Here is a 15636-nt window from a genome sequence, read left to right as displayed (position 1 = left end):
AACGTACCTGAGTGTAGGCAGAGTTGTGGGGGCTAAGTGGAGCAGTGGGGCTGAAAGGTGCCTCCGCGGCGTAGCTGCGGGCCAGCAGAGCCCGAGTACGTGGCCGGAGATCAGAGCTCAATGATTTTGCTGAAGGAGAGGTGGAGTAAGGACGAGGGGCAGGGTAATGCCTGCGTGGTGACTGCTGGTCTCTGGGGAATCAGCATGTAAGGAAAGAAGAGCCATGTAATATAGGAAGAAGCAAAAGGTTGTTGTTGGGGGGGTGTCATATTACATGTGTTGACTGTGGCGTAATGAACAGTTATCAAGGAAGGTCAGTGGCTTTTAATACAATCTTCAAATTGTTAGTAGAAACAGGGTTTGAAGTGTAAGCTCTAGAGTTCCCATTACAATTGTAGATGGAGCGTACCTCTTTAGCAGTCCGCCTTGTGCTTCGTTCTTCTCAAATTTAGCCAGAGCTCCATTGGCCATCTGGTTAATGACATGTTCTCTGTCCTGCGACTTCCTGCGGAGGTCAGACTTGCTGCTCCTGCGACGATTCTTCCACTTTGACAAGTCCTGAAACAAAACAAAACATTTTCTCTGAAAGATTATACTCTAGAAAAACATTTGTCGAGATTGAAAGTTAATTCTTGACCTTAGTTGACAAAACAATCTCTACAAATCTTCCTCCGCACAAAGTTATGGCATTATAGATGTTCAAATTTCCAGCTTTCGAGGAACTTTCAGGACTATTAAGGACTGACAATATCAAGGTAAAGAATAAACTCAATTTTTACATGAAAAAAAAGAAAAAAAAAGTCATTAAAGTGCTTATCTACAATTCCAATACTTTAAGACTTACATCGTGCCACTGAGCTTCACTGTCCTGGTCCACATCATAGATGGTGTTCACATTAGGAACTTTACGCACAGGGTATACCATCGGGATATCACTGAGTGATTTGCTCCTGGTTCAGACAGACATGGAAATAAATAATGGATATGCAAGGCAAACAAAGATGGTATTTAAAAACATTGTACACCATGTAGCAGAACAAGCATGATGACACACACACAAAAAAGTGTGAGCAGGAAAGTCGCATGCAAGTCAAGTAATGCAGCAGAATAAATGGCAACAGATGTTGCTGTCTGGATAACAGCCATGACTTGTAACAAGTAATACCAATGCTGTGGGCAACAGAGGATGTCAGCTGTGACATTCAAATAACAAAAGCAGCATTTAGCAGGTGGTATACAAAAACTGTGACATAATTTGATGGGAGGACCCAAGACTGATTACAAACCATCCTGTAGTTTGTCATAAATTCCACAGAAGTCTCTGCCCATAAAATTAATAGTGGGAGGTATAACAAGTGCTTCGTCTTTATGAAAAGGCAAATGTTTGCAGCATAATTTTCTTTGGAGGCGAGCCGAATACAAACAGCACGCCCAGATGAAGCAGCAGCATAGCAGTTGTGGTTGGAGCGGTCTCCAGACACCTTTGTCCGAAACTTTACACTCACCAAATCCAGCCAGGGTTGACCTGAACTGGTCTCTCAGGTCTGACCTGCATTTGATATGCTCTACAGAACCAAAGAAACAGACACACAGACTGATGAACGCCGTTATATATCTAAATGTAAAGGCAACTGGTTTGACAAAAGTAACTAACAGCATAGTAACACATGAAGGCCACGGAAACCAAACGAAAAACACATTATATAGAGGAGGCATTTTATAGATTACGTAGAGGCAAAAAGAGGCAATGTTATTTATATACACAACACATATGGCTTCAGTACCACAGCTGTAATACAACCCTACTAAGAAAAGATTTTGGCAGAAAGAATGTTTAATGCACAATATTTTAATTTTATTCTCCCACACCAAAGCAATACCCACACAGAAAGTAAACTGGAAAACATAGCGCTGGCACAAAATGTGTTATGATTCTGTTATGGCTATCAAAAGTATGACACAAGGCACGAGTCATCAGATTAATCATTATGAAGTAATGAGTCACTCAGCATGATGCTGTTAAAAATGTCCTCACATCGTCAGCACTATAAAGAAAGGTGCCAAAGTAAATGACAGATAATACACCATGCAGTAGACAGGAGAACATTAATCAGCAACAGTACAAATTCAAAGCACATTTGGTTTTCCTGATAACTTCACAAAACATCTATTTGATCAACAGGGAAAAATTTGCATATCAGATTTAAAGTGCTCATATTATGCTCATTTTAAGGTTCATAATTGTATTTAGAGGTTGTATCAGAATAGGTTTATGTGGTTTCATTTTCAAAAAACACCATATTTTGTTGTACTGCACATTGCTGCAGCTCCTCTTTTCACCCTGTGTGTTGAGCTCTCCATTTTAGCTACAGAGTGAGGCATCACACTTCTGTCTTTTTTGTTGGGAGTCGCACATGCGCAGTACCTAGGTAAGGACTACTAGCTAATCAGAAGCAGAGTATGAGGGTGTGCCACGCTAGCAGCTAGCCAACCCAGTCTCACGGCAGTTCGTTAAATGGTCACGTTATTTTATCTATTGATTCGTGTACACGGGCACGTTTTTCTCGTGGTGGCCAGCACGAAAATGTAAACTAATGCATTTCAATGGGAAGCATATGTCGTGATCACAGCACGACTACGGTAGCGAATTAGTATGAAATGCCGAAAATCCACATAAGGAGGTTGGTTAGGGTGGTGGATGGGTCAAACAACACAGGACTTTCACCCAGGAGACCGGGGATTGTGGCCCGCGTGTGACGTTTTGTTTCCCCGTTCATTTTTTCCTAAACCCAACCTCCGTATAGATGGTTCCCATTTCGTGCTGGCCACCATGAAAAAAAAACGAGAAATGTGTTCTTGTACACGAATCAACAGATTAAAAATAACGTGACAATTTCACGAACTGCCGTGAGACTGTGTTGAGCTAGCAGCTAGGCGAGCATTATAACGTGTTACAAAGTGACACACGTTCGTCATGGAAGTAAAGGCTGGACTACATTAGAGCTGTTTGGAGCAGGTTGTGAACAGTGTTTTCGGTTGGAGATGGTAAGTCCCTTTGGGGTGGACTTTGGTCTTTTTCACTTTGGAAGCCTATTACATGCAGGAAAAAAAAAAAAGATATAACAAAAGGAAAGGGAAAATGCCAAAAAGCATAATATGAGCACTTTAAGTAGTTTGCTGATTGATTAGCTATTTGCAAATGCAAGAATAATAGGTGCACTTTGCCACTTTGGTACACAATGAGATAACAAGTAGGACGGTGTGTTAGAGCTTGTGTCAACAGTCTGTGCAGTTTGTGTGTTTGGGACTGCCTGTACGCGCTCGGTGTTGATCTTCATGACAGTAGAGAACATTCAGGCTTGGGGAGAGAGTTTCTTAGAAATGGTTTGGAGGCTCTCCAGATGTACCAGAGATGTTTTGTACTGCAGCAGATCTCACAAGCCAGGAAATGAAGTCAAACACTTCCTCAGAAGAACCCAAAGCTTTATGGCTACAGTCAAAGGGAGAAAAAGCATAAAATGAGTATATTATTAACAGCCGACTTGAAAGTAACACAGGAAGTCTTCTAAAGAGAGTAACTTTGATAGAAATTTGCAAGATGTTGGGTTCTGCAGTTTTAGCTTACGTCATCTTTCAAGTAGTGCTAGCTATTCCCATGTGCCTAGCAAACTAGGATTCAGTTTGCTGGTGTAGTTAAGCTGGATTCAGTAACCACTATCTAATGCTATAGCCGAAAAATAAGCATAAATAACATTTGAGCACATGCCATCATGTCACACAGCCAGTTACTTTAGCACAAAGAAAAAGCTTGTCAGAGTTCACTTAAGTAGGTACAGTAAGTCACACTCCAGCCATGTCATATTATAGTTTCTTTAAAAGCTATGAATACTTGCTGATCAAGCAATGCATCGGCAAATTTAAAACATTAAAGCAAACCGCAACAGTACAACACGGCTACTTCACCTTGTATTAGTGAATAAAGCATTTGTAAATCTTAAAGATTTCACACTTGCACGATCAGCCCTGCCTTGCTTCGTACAGCAGTAAAAAACAGCCAACAGACCTTAAGCCTTGCATAATACGATACCAGGGTCTCCTCTGGGAGCCGAGGTAGATCGTCCGCACACGAGTCTCCTCTTCAGGTGTCCAATAACGGGGTAAGAAGCGGTCGTAGTTGGGGTTGTTTGATGTCTGATGAAGGGTCTGCTGCACTCGCCGGAAATACAAGTCATCTAAGACAGGATCTGCGTCTGTATAGTCATCGTCGGAGTCATCCTCACACAGAGCTCTTAGGAAAAGCTCTTCATCAATGGCACACTCGGGAGGACACGCAGTGAGGTGGGGTTGAGGAGAGAAAGGGGCATCTTCAATGCTGCAGCAAAGAGCGGTATACCCACGTCTATGTTTATGATGATCACACAGACATCACTTTGGATAAAGTAGTAACACCAAGTGTCACAACAATGATCTCCGAGCTGCTCCAACGTGTTAAAAAAGCAGACGTGTGGCATGACTAATGCATGGAGGCAAATTCTGTTTTTTAGAGGATAAAGTTAGGGTTACACAATGCTTTTCAATTTCCAAGCAGTGGAGTGGTAGGTAATGTTGAGTAATAACAGAGCCAAGCAGAGCATCGACAACACGTTGGCCTGTCACATCAAATATTGGATGTCATCATCTACTTCTAAAAAGGAATTGTTATTGTAATTTGAGCGAGATTTGTTTAAAACAAAGTTGAGTAACAACATCACAAGAGGTCCACTCATGTTTAACGTGCTGCCGTTTTCACAATACCAAACACTTAGCAACTTAAGATTTAAAAATGTTTTGATGCAATTATAGTTGAAATAATGAAAAAAAAAGGCTTAAACACTATTAAAATATGAAAAGAATGACCACCCTGTGTTTAGTCTACTTGTGAAGGCTGTGTTTATGAATGCATGCCTCTCCATCATTGTTTGGGCTTGGTGTGAAGAAAAAGTTATTTCAAGAAACTCCAGACTGCAGATCAGTCCATAACTGATCTGCCAACCTTGAAATTTGCTACAAAATGCATTTCAACCAAGAACAATGTCATATTACTAATGATAGATATTATTTAACCCGGTTCTCTCATAGTATTTTTTACCACGTACAATATTAGAAAGACAGCAGTTATCTTTACACTGTTTGTTACTGTTGGACTCTGAAATAAAATGTTTTCTATGGTACGTTTAAGATGAAATTCCACATAGAGGGCAATACAAATAAACACAGAAAGGTACACATTCTAATCCACTGAGGAATTGAATGTTAAAAAGAAAAATCCTTTAGCAGCTGTGGATGAGTGAGTTAGTGGCAGTAAGTGAACTCTCTCTGTACAGTAGCCAAAACATTTGCAGTACCTGGCGAGTGGACTAGCGCAGCCCCTTTCGTTCTCTTCCCGTCCTTGTTTTCTCCGTAGGAGTGGCGGTGGGACATAAGCCTTGTTTTGTTGGGTTGAAGGCTGTGTGGGCTCCATCTTGAACACCTGCTCAGCTTCTGCGTCACTTCCACAACCTTGAGATCGTACAGACATGTGGACAATGAGCAAGAGAAAAAAGATAAAAGTTTGGAGGACAAGGAAACTAAAACCAACTGAAAAGAAAACTGACTGAGCCTAAAAAAGGGTGTAAATATCAGAGAACATAAGAGAAGAACGTTTAGTGCGACCGAGTCTTTACACAGCCAAGTATTTGCCCTCTCCCATCACACAAACTTTTATCACCACAGTGTGGAACTTGCCACAGTCTAGAGACCAAGAGAGCAGACAAAAGGACACTGAGTAAGAAGATCAGAATGTTGTTGATCCAACTAAATTTGGTTGATCAAGCATAATAACATATGGTTGTTGTAATTCACGAGCTTTTGAAAAATCCATTTCTGTTCTGGCATGTTCGTGCCGACTGACAGTAGAAGGTAGGTCTCAGGGAAAACAAATGTTTGTGGATAGGAAGTAATGTATTCCATTCAAGCAAAAGTTGGAACAGCAGTTTGTTCAGCAGGTTTAGCTTGCAAAGAAAAAACAGAAACTCGTACTGCATGAAAATAAAGTTCTGAGCAAAATGGAAATGGTGTCACTACTGGGCTGGCCACAGTGTTTGACTACCAAGGGATTTTTAGCAAATTGCAGTGCATAAACTAACAAAAGGAACTCTTTTACAGCCAAACAAAAAGGAAGTCACACTTCAGGAGATTGTATGGAGAATGCAACGGTAAACCTACTTTCATTGTTTGGGAGGACACCTCGGGAGTACAGAAAGTCGATGCTGTCGGCAGAGTTCGCCATCTTATAGCTCGGTCTGACACGCCGACATTCCTCCCTCTCTGGGTCCCAGCACTCTTTCACATTACTGCCCTCATCTAGAGCCTAGATTTAGAAGGTGGGGTTTGTGTTAATAATAATAATAATAATAATAATAATAATAATCAACTGTGTAAAAGCCTAGACGAGCAGCTCACCTTGGACAACGCCAACCCTAACAGCCCTTCAAAGGCCTTGAAGTTCAGCTGAGGACCACTGTAGAATGCGTCAAGGTGAGCCTTGCGACCCAACCAGTAGATTGTGATGAGAACCTGAGTGAACAAAGAAAGAAGAGGGAAAGTTACATAGTCTGCCTTTAACAGTTTGGCAGATTAGACTCTAGGCCAACATAAATAAAAACAGTTCCAACTACGGGTGTAACGACATCAATCTGGATCGATATTTCGATTCAATCAAGGATTTTAGCGATACAAAGTGAAGATAGATACATATTGTCATCATTAAGATGTGTATTTTCTAAATCTGCACTAACCGCAAAGTGCAGCTTAAGTGGTCAAATAAAATCAATAAATCAATCAAGCTGAGGTTGATGAGAATGTTATTCGTTTTACTGGTATTTGAGATTTGACATTAACATTTGGATGATGGACGGTGCTAGCTTTAAGCATGCTTAAAAATGTCATTAGTCTGCTAAAAAATGAGGGAATTTGTTTTTCCTTTCTACACACACACACACACACACACACACACGCAGCACTTTCCCCACAGCATCAGCCACATGAAATACTGGTGAACAGAGGCATGTGGCCATGTAAGCTTAAAACACTATCCATGGGACCAAATGCTGTTGTCAGTCAAAAATACACCTGCCATTACTAAAGACAGTGAGTAAAGGCCTGTGAAATATGGACCTCTTCCTGACATGTAGCGTTTTACCATGTCAGCAAGCAAAACGTTTCACACAATTTATTTCTTATTTGCCTCAAGGCAAGGGATATTTTGACGGACGGCCTTTCTCCCTGGAAGAGCAGCAGCCTGTGTTGCAAAAGGATTATCTACACTACGCGTCAGAATTTCTCTCTGTATCTTAAAGTCATCCTAGAGCGGTCAGCAGATTGCAAAAAGATTAGGGCTGTCAGTAGCTTTTTTTAAATAAATAATTTGCATTAGTCGCACGCCGCCATTTATTAATTTTCACTTCACTCGGCTTTGCGTTGTGCCCAACTACCATTTTGACCCTTTGCCATACTTCCTCGTAACACATCCTCCTGCTGCAGGCTGCAGGCATGATGGAGAAAGACCGCAGCAACACAATTCTGAATGGCGCTTTTTATTTTCCAAAACTCTCGGATGGGTCGAAAGCCATATGCACATTGTGTAAAGCCAAATTAAAATATCACGAAGCACGTCAAGCTTGAGCTACCACCTACGAGCTAAGCATAGTACAGTTAACGTGACTCAGGATGATGCTAGCGGGCTCAGGCAAAGCACTATTTTGGAGAGCGCTACTTGCCGACCTCTAGATGAAACCAAATCTCAAAAAAAACATTACTACAGCTCTTGCAAAATGAGTGGCAACTAATAGCAGACCTGTCAGCATCGTAGAAGACTGTGGTCTTAAAGACTACGGTTGGCATGTTCTGACCCGTCTTATACATTGCCGTCGAGGGGGACACTAGTTTCACGCATACACAGCCTGTACGACACGGAGAACGCAGCCAAACTGGAACTGCTGCAAAGTGATGCAAGGTGATCACTGCGATTAAAAAAAGATCCATTTATGGCCCTTAAGAGATTTGAATAATTGAATAGTGAGATGAAAAAGATTGGAAATAAATGCATTTGTATGGATTCCCCCATTTTGCTTGATCGGTGTCTGTAACGGCTATCTAACCGGTCAATTGAAGGCAGTCGCCGATTACAGACATCTCCGAGTTCTATCCATCATTGGTAGAGTAGCAATAGAACATTATAAAGGGTTACGTTCACGTTTTTCAGCAGAAAGTATGTACAGAGAGCCACTATAATAAGCAGTTTTTCCAAAAACAGGCAATTCTGTTGGCCATCTACATTTGAATCACTGAAACTAAATTGGTGATAGTTTTCCCCTCATTTGTACAACCTGAGAGCAAACAAGCTGCATTATGCAAGTCTTAAGCACCGGGACAGGATGTGTTCACTATTCTTTAATAGCTTGCCACCTACCTCGTGCCAAGGAAATCATTACACAACAGGTCATCATAATTATTCCTATTTAATGGTGTTATTTGCCACGTATCATTTTATTTATCATTCATTATTTAGGAACCCTTAAATCTCTCACCAAGCCCTGTTAACATTGGCCTCACCCATGTTGTGCATTCTGGCATCAGCAGACACTTTCTGAATATCATCTAGATTGAGATTACTGTAAAATGAAGAAAACTCAATAACTGTAATAATAAACAGGATTATAAAACATCCCTCCAATTTAAATATTTAGGGTGTATTCCACATTGCATCACTACTGTATGCAAAAACAGTGACGCTCAGCTTTGTTTTGCAACTCTAAAATGTTACATACAACTTAATTTATTTATTTTTTTTTATGTATCTGGTTGGAGACCTGCATGAACACTGTATTTCAATGGACGCAAATTGACCCTAATTGGTCAATTCAAAGAAAAATGCTACACCCATCAAAGAAAGAGCGCTCTGACAAACCGCCTCATTACTGGGTCCGAGTTGTCAGCTATTGTGCGATTCTAATAAGGCTTAAACTAAAACATCCTCATAGGGCTTCGAAACATGTAAAATACCAGCAGTGCACACAAGCGTGTACGCATACGGTACTCGCATGTTCCACAAACACAAAGCCCACACATAGTTGTAGCAGGGACAGACAAGTGTACAGATGCAGTTTAAAAAAAAGGCATAGAGATAAACATTAAGCTACATTTTGGCACAGACTAATACCAGATTTTTGGGATAAACACCCAAAGTCAATCAACCCTCTTGACCATCATCACTCGGTTTCTTCATGCTGGTGGCATGTTGGCATCAACATCAGGAGCTGATGTTGTTTGGCTACAGCTACTGGTTTATTTTTACTGGGTTGATAAATAGGATGTTGACTATCTCACATGTACACCAGGTCAATGCAGTGGCAGTGTTAGGGGACCTTTACTAGTAAAAGGGAGCATGACAGAGTTGTTTAAGGTTTTAAAACGTACTGGCCAAGAGAGGGAATGAGGAAAATATATGATTGATAGAAACAAAAAGAAACATTTGAGGAGAATAATTAGAGCAGTGAATTCTAGTCAAACTTACATTTTTGAGTCTCCTGTTGCTTTCATCTCGCCTAAAATAAATAAAAGATAAACATTGACATAGAATAGTGATATAATAGTTCTTAATGCTGCAATTTACAGGATAACTGCACATAGTTACATCCCTTGTACTGCTGTTAGAGGAAAAAAACAACTACAGTGACATCTCAAGCCCTCTCATTTGCAATGCTCTACTAATCAGCTACTTATCAGAATGTATACAGGCTATCAACTCGTATAAAGCAGCAGCTTGTCGCCAGGCAAAGCTCACCTTTAGAAATGCAAAGCAGCTGTGAAACTTAAACTATAAACCCTATTTTTTCAGAACAGGTATTGCAGTAAAAATACCTCAGTGTTAAATGTGCTCAACATAGCCAATACAGAAAACATACGGCCCCTCCACCGTCATATTAGTCATGTGAGTTGACCTTCAGAAATCAAGGTGTGCTTCTCTTCTCTGTGCTGGAATGAGCACCTGTAGCTTTAGGTAGTTTTACACTTAACCTGACATGACACGGCTTCTGTGAGACAACTGTACCTGACAGTTGCACGAGTGGACAGGTCCTGCAGGTCTCCTGGATGAAACAGCTGAGACACATTCAGTCCCAGTTTCCCACAGGCTTTCAGGAATACATTCACATTATCCTGCAGATTAAAATGACAAGACAGCCAAATGAGTGCAGGTAGAAAACTGTTGCCTGTAACATTATGCTCGCTTAAAGACAAGTTTCCTCTGTTAGCAGCTAGCCAATTCGCCCTATTTGAGACTCTCCCGTCCACTGCATCAGATCCCAAACAACGACACTACCTTGGTAGCATCAGATAAATGTTAGCTAAGCAAATCGATAGCTGAGAACAGGTTAATTTAGCTCAACATTGTCAGTTTCTACTACTTAGCTATTGTTATTACAGCCAATTGTGAAAGTCTTGATTCTTTTTGAAAATAAGTCATTTTAGGTACACCAAATATATAAGCTCTTTCACTTCGATAGGGAGGGTTAGACAGTTAACGCTTTGGCCGCCTCTAGTGGCAATTAGACAAACTGCTGGGTGATGTCAGTAAAGTGATACACAGAACACTTTTTTTTATAAATAGGAATATCCATTATGAGTCAAAACTTTGTCCAATATGCACTTTTAACATAATCTGAGGTCCAATTACCTTGTAAAGATAAATCTACTGAAAATATAAAAGAAGCTTAATATTCACTGTGATTAATTACCAATGTCAATTAAGGTTCAAAGTTCTACAAACTGGATATTTATTCTGAACTTCTAATGGCTGCTTGAGGCTAACTTAAAATCAATGTAAACATGTAAGTCAGCAGTAATATAAAGTATATTTAATTTGTAGTTGCTGGTAAAAACATGCAAAATAGCCAGTATGTTCCTTTAGGATGTCAAAGTAACTGCTGATTGTCTGCTGCATCTGCATCTCACACCCCACCATCACCACCTTCAGTCCAGCATTTATTGGCCCCTGATGAGAGGTTGCAATTGATTTATTTGCGCAATTTTGGAAATTATACTTGTATGAAGCCATCAAAAACACAGCCTGAAGCCAAAATAAAAATCTGCATTTGTATCTATGCCATATAATTATATTATTATTATTAAAATATATATATATATATATATATATATATATATATATATATATATATATATATATATATATATATATATACATATATATATATACACATATACATACACACACACACACACCCAACTCCCCCACACATATTTAGCAGTTGTCGCACTGAAATGCCATTTCAGGACTGTGGCAACATTGTCTTTCATTGCCTTAAACAGGAAACCACACAATGTGTCAAAACTTCCTGGCTAGCAGGTGCCTTCTTAGACAGACAGACAGAGACAGAGACAGAGAGAGAGAGAGAGAGAGAGAGAGAGAGAGAGAGAGAGAGAGAGAGAGAGAGAGAGAGACAGAGACAGAGACACACACACACAGACAGAGAAAGAGGCAGACAGACAGAGACACAGACACAGAGAGACAGACACAGAGACAGACAGAGAACTGTAAAATCTAACACTCACCAGGCCAGCGATGGGAGTAGAAAGCCTGTTTACTCTCTTAATGATGCCAGGTTTCAACTGGTTGATCAAGCTATAAAAAGAGAGAAAACAAATTAGCAAACAGTTTACATATATTCCAGCTTTATGTTGAAAATATTTGAGAACCAATATATTGTATCATCAGGGTCCCATTCCACAAAAGATAAAAAGATTTGGGCTAATAAACACAGACTTTAACTTCCAATAAAGAAATTATATTTAAAAAATAAAAAATAACTTGCTTATCAATCAGTTTGATTTCGTCTTAGACAAAATAAACAAGAGCTTTAAGCTTACTTCCTGGCGAACCTGCTAGCCTTAACTTTGATTAAATGGCTACTTCACTCCACAGAAGATACAGAAGAGTTGGTGGGAAAAATGTGTCTTATGGTCTGTATCACATGCAATTTTAATTCTTGGGATATGAATTGTTGTTTGATACCTAAACTTAAAAGGCATGTTTTGAGATACTGAGTGCAGTGACAGAGTGCAATTTAGGATACGACTATTTCTAAGTTCATCCAGGGCTGCTGTCTGCTGCTGAAGCCAAACTGGCAAATTAGCCTGCCTGACTACACTAACCATAGGTTTGCCGTCATTTGGCTTGAATTCAATTCTCTGAAATTAAAATGTGACATTGTAAAAGGTTTGTGCATCATTACTCACTCGCACAGCAGGACTCCATTCTCTAAGGCAGCACGGAAATCGTTGCAACCAAACGATTTTCCAGTCACTTCCTAAAAAACAAAAGTTATTTTTTTGCTTTCTGTATCAACTAGTGAGATTTACGTTTCTTTCAAATACACACCTGGGAGGTCCAACACAGTCTCAACAGTTGAACCTAAAAAGCGATGAACACTTTTCCTACATTTTACCTAAAACCATGCATGTGTTGCTGCATATACATGTTATTTTAACTATGATGCTCAAGTACTGTGATGGCACATTTGAGTGGATGTCTGTAAATGCAAACAGCCAACTGAGAAACACCAGTCACATCAATATGATTTTATACTAAAACCTGATATATTGACTAACATTAGCTTTTATCATTAGCTAATACCCATTAGCATACTGGTATGGTATACATGTCAGCCGATAGCGACAAGAAATCCCAAAGAGAGAGTTTTCAGAGTTTGTCCACCAGAGAGTGCTGACAACTTTTTTTTTCAACTAGAAATACACACACATATACAGGTCCTGGTTGAAGTTACTTGAAGTAATTCATTAGCCCACAGTGCAAGCATTTGCCTGGTGTTCTCAACAGTAAAAGAGTAAATTAAGTGAGCTGGATACCATTTCAGCTAAAAGAAATCATCCTATTCCTCAACTACTGCACAAAAGCAAGGCTCTATACAAATCGCAAAATATCTAGCAAGCAAAACAGTGGGCTATAAAATATAAATGTATATTAACAAGCATCCTGACAAAAACAGCAAATATGTTTTTGATCAAAACAAAGAATACAACATAACCTAAATGGTTTCCCATGGCACAACAAGCACAAGGCAAAGCAGGCTTTGTAACGAGGACATAAAAATGAGGCTATTAAGATTCGGCTACATAACTAACAGAGGGCCCCAAAAGGCTATTCTTTTCACTAATTAGTCCCCCCAGGAATCCACAATCACAATTCATTTTTGGTAGAACTGGGCACAGAGCAGAGGCTTCTCAGTGGAATCAGGGGGACAATGCAGTGCCAGGTTAACACAATAAAACACAATCACATGGTCAAGATACGGTCTGTTCTACAGCAACACAACTTTAATTGGTCATTTCAATAAAAAACTGTCCCTATGAAACCACAGACTCAATGGATTTCAGCCATGTGCCCTTATGTGTGACTTGCAAACTTCTCTACAAAGCTTAATTTGTTAAAAAGGGAGTTTCCCAAATCCAAAAGTATCAAACGAGGCAATTATCTCATCTGCAACGTAAACACAGGCATCATTACTGAATCTGTGATCCAGGTCTAACGAGTAGTCTATAATGTAACATTTACGATCGATTCACCTGCAACTATTTTGACAATTGAATATTCATTTTTTAACCAAGCATTTGTTAGTTCCAGCTTCTCAGATGTGAGGATCTGAAGCTTTTGTGTGTCACATGAAAGAAATCATTTGACTTTCGATCAGATAAAACAAGAGGTGGAGATGTCACCTTGTGCCCCAAAAAAATTATAACTAGCATTTTTAGCTATTTTATGGTATTTTATAGACAAAGCGAATAATGGAGCAACTAATTGGCAGATTAATCGATAATGGAAGTAATTGTATTAAAAAAAAAGGTAAATTGCACTACATTTAAGAGACAAATTCCTCTGGTTCAGGATATGGCGGGCATAAAATAGAACGACACCAGCCTATACTGTAAATTGGACTGTGCTATTTCACCAGAAACTAAATGGCCTGTTAACACAATGTGGCAGAGGCCAATCCAATCCAAGGACGCATATTACCCTGCAATCTGTAACACTGAATGTTGTTTGGCACAAGGGAGAGTTTATGACACCATTTCCTTAAAAGCAACACACGCACACACACACACACACACACACAAAAGTGGAATGGGCTTACTGCCAAGAGCACTCTGGACAGAAATCTAAAAATGATCCACTCAGACGCAATTGACATTAATGGTCTAATTTACGGTTGGTGAACATTCAGCGCCCACAGTTGTATTCTAGTTTTTGTATTCTAGTTGTATGTATTGGTTATGATTTAAGGAGTACAACTTCAACAATGTTTGGACAGGAGCAGTCTGTAACAACCTAGAAAATGGATTGCTATGAAAACCACATCTTCCACAATGCGTGCATGCCTACACCACTTCTCAGTGGACAAAGAACAAGCCTCACAGTGTTAGACTTCTCTCTTAAACATCACCTAATTATCTGCCTCCCTTTCATGTGCAGTCCTCTCTCTCAGGTCCTGCAGTCAAATCATTTTTATCTGTGCAACCACAGAAGATTCTCACATAGGACGCTCTGTGTCAGGAGGCAAACACTTATCGCATTCTTATCGAAGAATATTTTGCATTTGAACTCAGAGATAAGTCTGTGAAATTGGTGTATGAGTAGGAGGCATTTAAAATATGATTGTCAGCATCAACTGTTTTTATGTAGTTAAAGTCCTTATAATAATTTTAATTTTCATTGCTGAAATGTCCGCCTCTGACTAACACAAAACATTTCCTGTCTCCACAAGGGGTTAAATGACTGACTACTGACTAGCCAAATCTTCATGGGTGTTTGCACAGGATTAAGTGTAGAGGAGCACAAACAAACAAACAAATAAATAAAACACAGATGAAAGTGAACCATGTACCTCAATCCAGCGTTGAGCCTCGTTGAACGCGTCTGCACAGCTGACACTGGTCTGCTGGCGCCACTCCATCGTTAATCTTCCAAACAAGCAAAACGCAAAACTCTAATGAAAGGGAAAAGGTCACATTTAGTTAAACTCATTCATTATGGAGCGACCACGCCGTGAGCCACCATCGTGCTCAGCAAATAAGTTAAATTAATGTCAACAAACAAGAGGAAAAGTCATGCAATTTGATTTAAAAAGAGATCTTTTTTAAACAGCTGCTTGTTCAGTAACCTTGTGCTGTGTGTGGCTGCTCACCGGTGAAAGTTCTCCGCTAATTGATCACCGGACACGCCGCACATTTGCCACCGACTTTCCATCACTGACAAGTTCCGCTTATTGGTTAAAGTGGAGGGGAAGGTCTCCGCCCACTTCAAAACTACATGCAAAATGTTTGAGCTGAAGTGAAACCGAGAGGAACCGAGAGGAACCGAGAGGAACCGAGTGGAGCAGAGTCTCATCGCCCCTCTGGTGGCCTGTCGGTGTGTCAACTGTGTTCAGACAGGCTAACTGTAGTAGGCTACACAGGGCCGCAGCACGTTTATTTTAAAGCACCTTTCAAACAGGCAATTGATAGTGCCTTACACAAATTTAAAAG

The 15636-nt window shown here is 40.0% G+C and overlaps 1 protein-coding gene across 6 annotated transcripts in view; it reads right to left on the bottom strand.

Moving 5' to 3' along the window:
* LOC144515785 (LIM domain only protein 7-like) overlaps positions 1–15387 on the bottom strand; it is a 29966-nt gene extending 14579 nt beyond the window's left edge. For 5 of the 6 annotated variants that reach the window (XM_078246900.1, XM_078246937.1, XM_078246919.1 and 2 more), the window contains exons 1-13: positions 15273–15368; positions 14997–15098; positions 12334–12404; positions 11650–11719; positions 10130–10236; positions 9593–9623; positions 6481–6594; positions 6244–6388; positions 5385–5538; positions 1506–1565; positions 845–950; positions 410–558; positions 8–191 (exon numbers count right to left, since the gene is read on the bottom strand). In XM_078246900.1, the coding sequence (XP_078103026.1) occupies positions 8–191; positions 410–558; positions 845–950; positions 1506–1565; positions 5385–5538; positions 6244–6388; positions 6481–6594; positions 9593–9623; positions 10130–10236; positions 11650–11719; positions 12334–12404; positions 14997–15065 (1260 nt within the window). In that variant the 5' untranslated portion in view covers positions 15066–15098; positions 15273–15368. Of the gene's footprint in view, positions 1–7; positions 192–409; positions 559–844; positions 951–1505; positions 1566–5384; positions 5539–6243; positions 6389–6480; positions 6595–9592; positions 9624–10129; positions 10237–11649; positions 11720–12333; positions 12405–14996; positions 15099–15272 lie in introns of all 6 variants that reach the window. The other variant, XM_078246909.1, reaches the window with a different exon arrangement.
* Between the last annotated feature and the right edge of the window lie 249 nt (positions 15388–15636).

This window comes from Sander vitreus, chromosome 1, assembly GCF_031162955.1.
Source record: "Sander vitreus isolate 19-12246 chromosome 1, sanVit1, whole genome shotgun sequence".
In the NCBI taxonomy this organism is placed as follows: Eukaryota; Metazoa; Chordata; class Actinopteri; order Perciformes; family Percidae; genus Sander; species Sander vitreus.
This window is presented reverse-complemented; position numbering and strand designations above follow the sequence as displayed.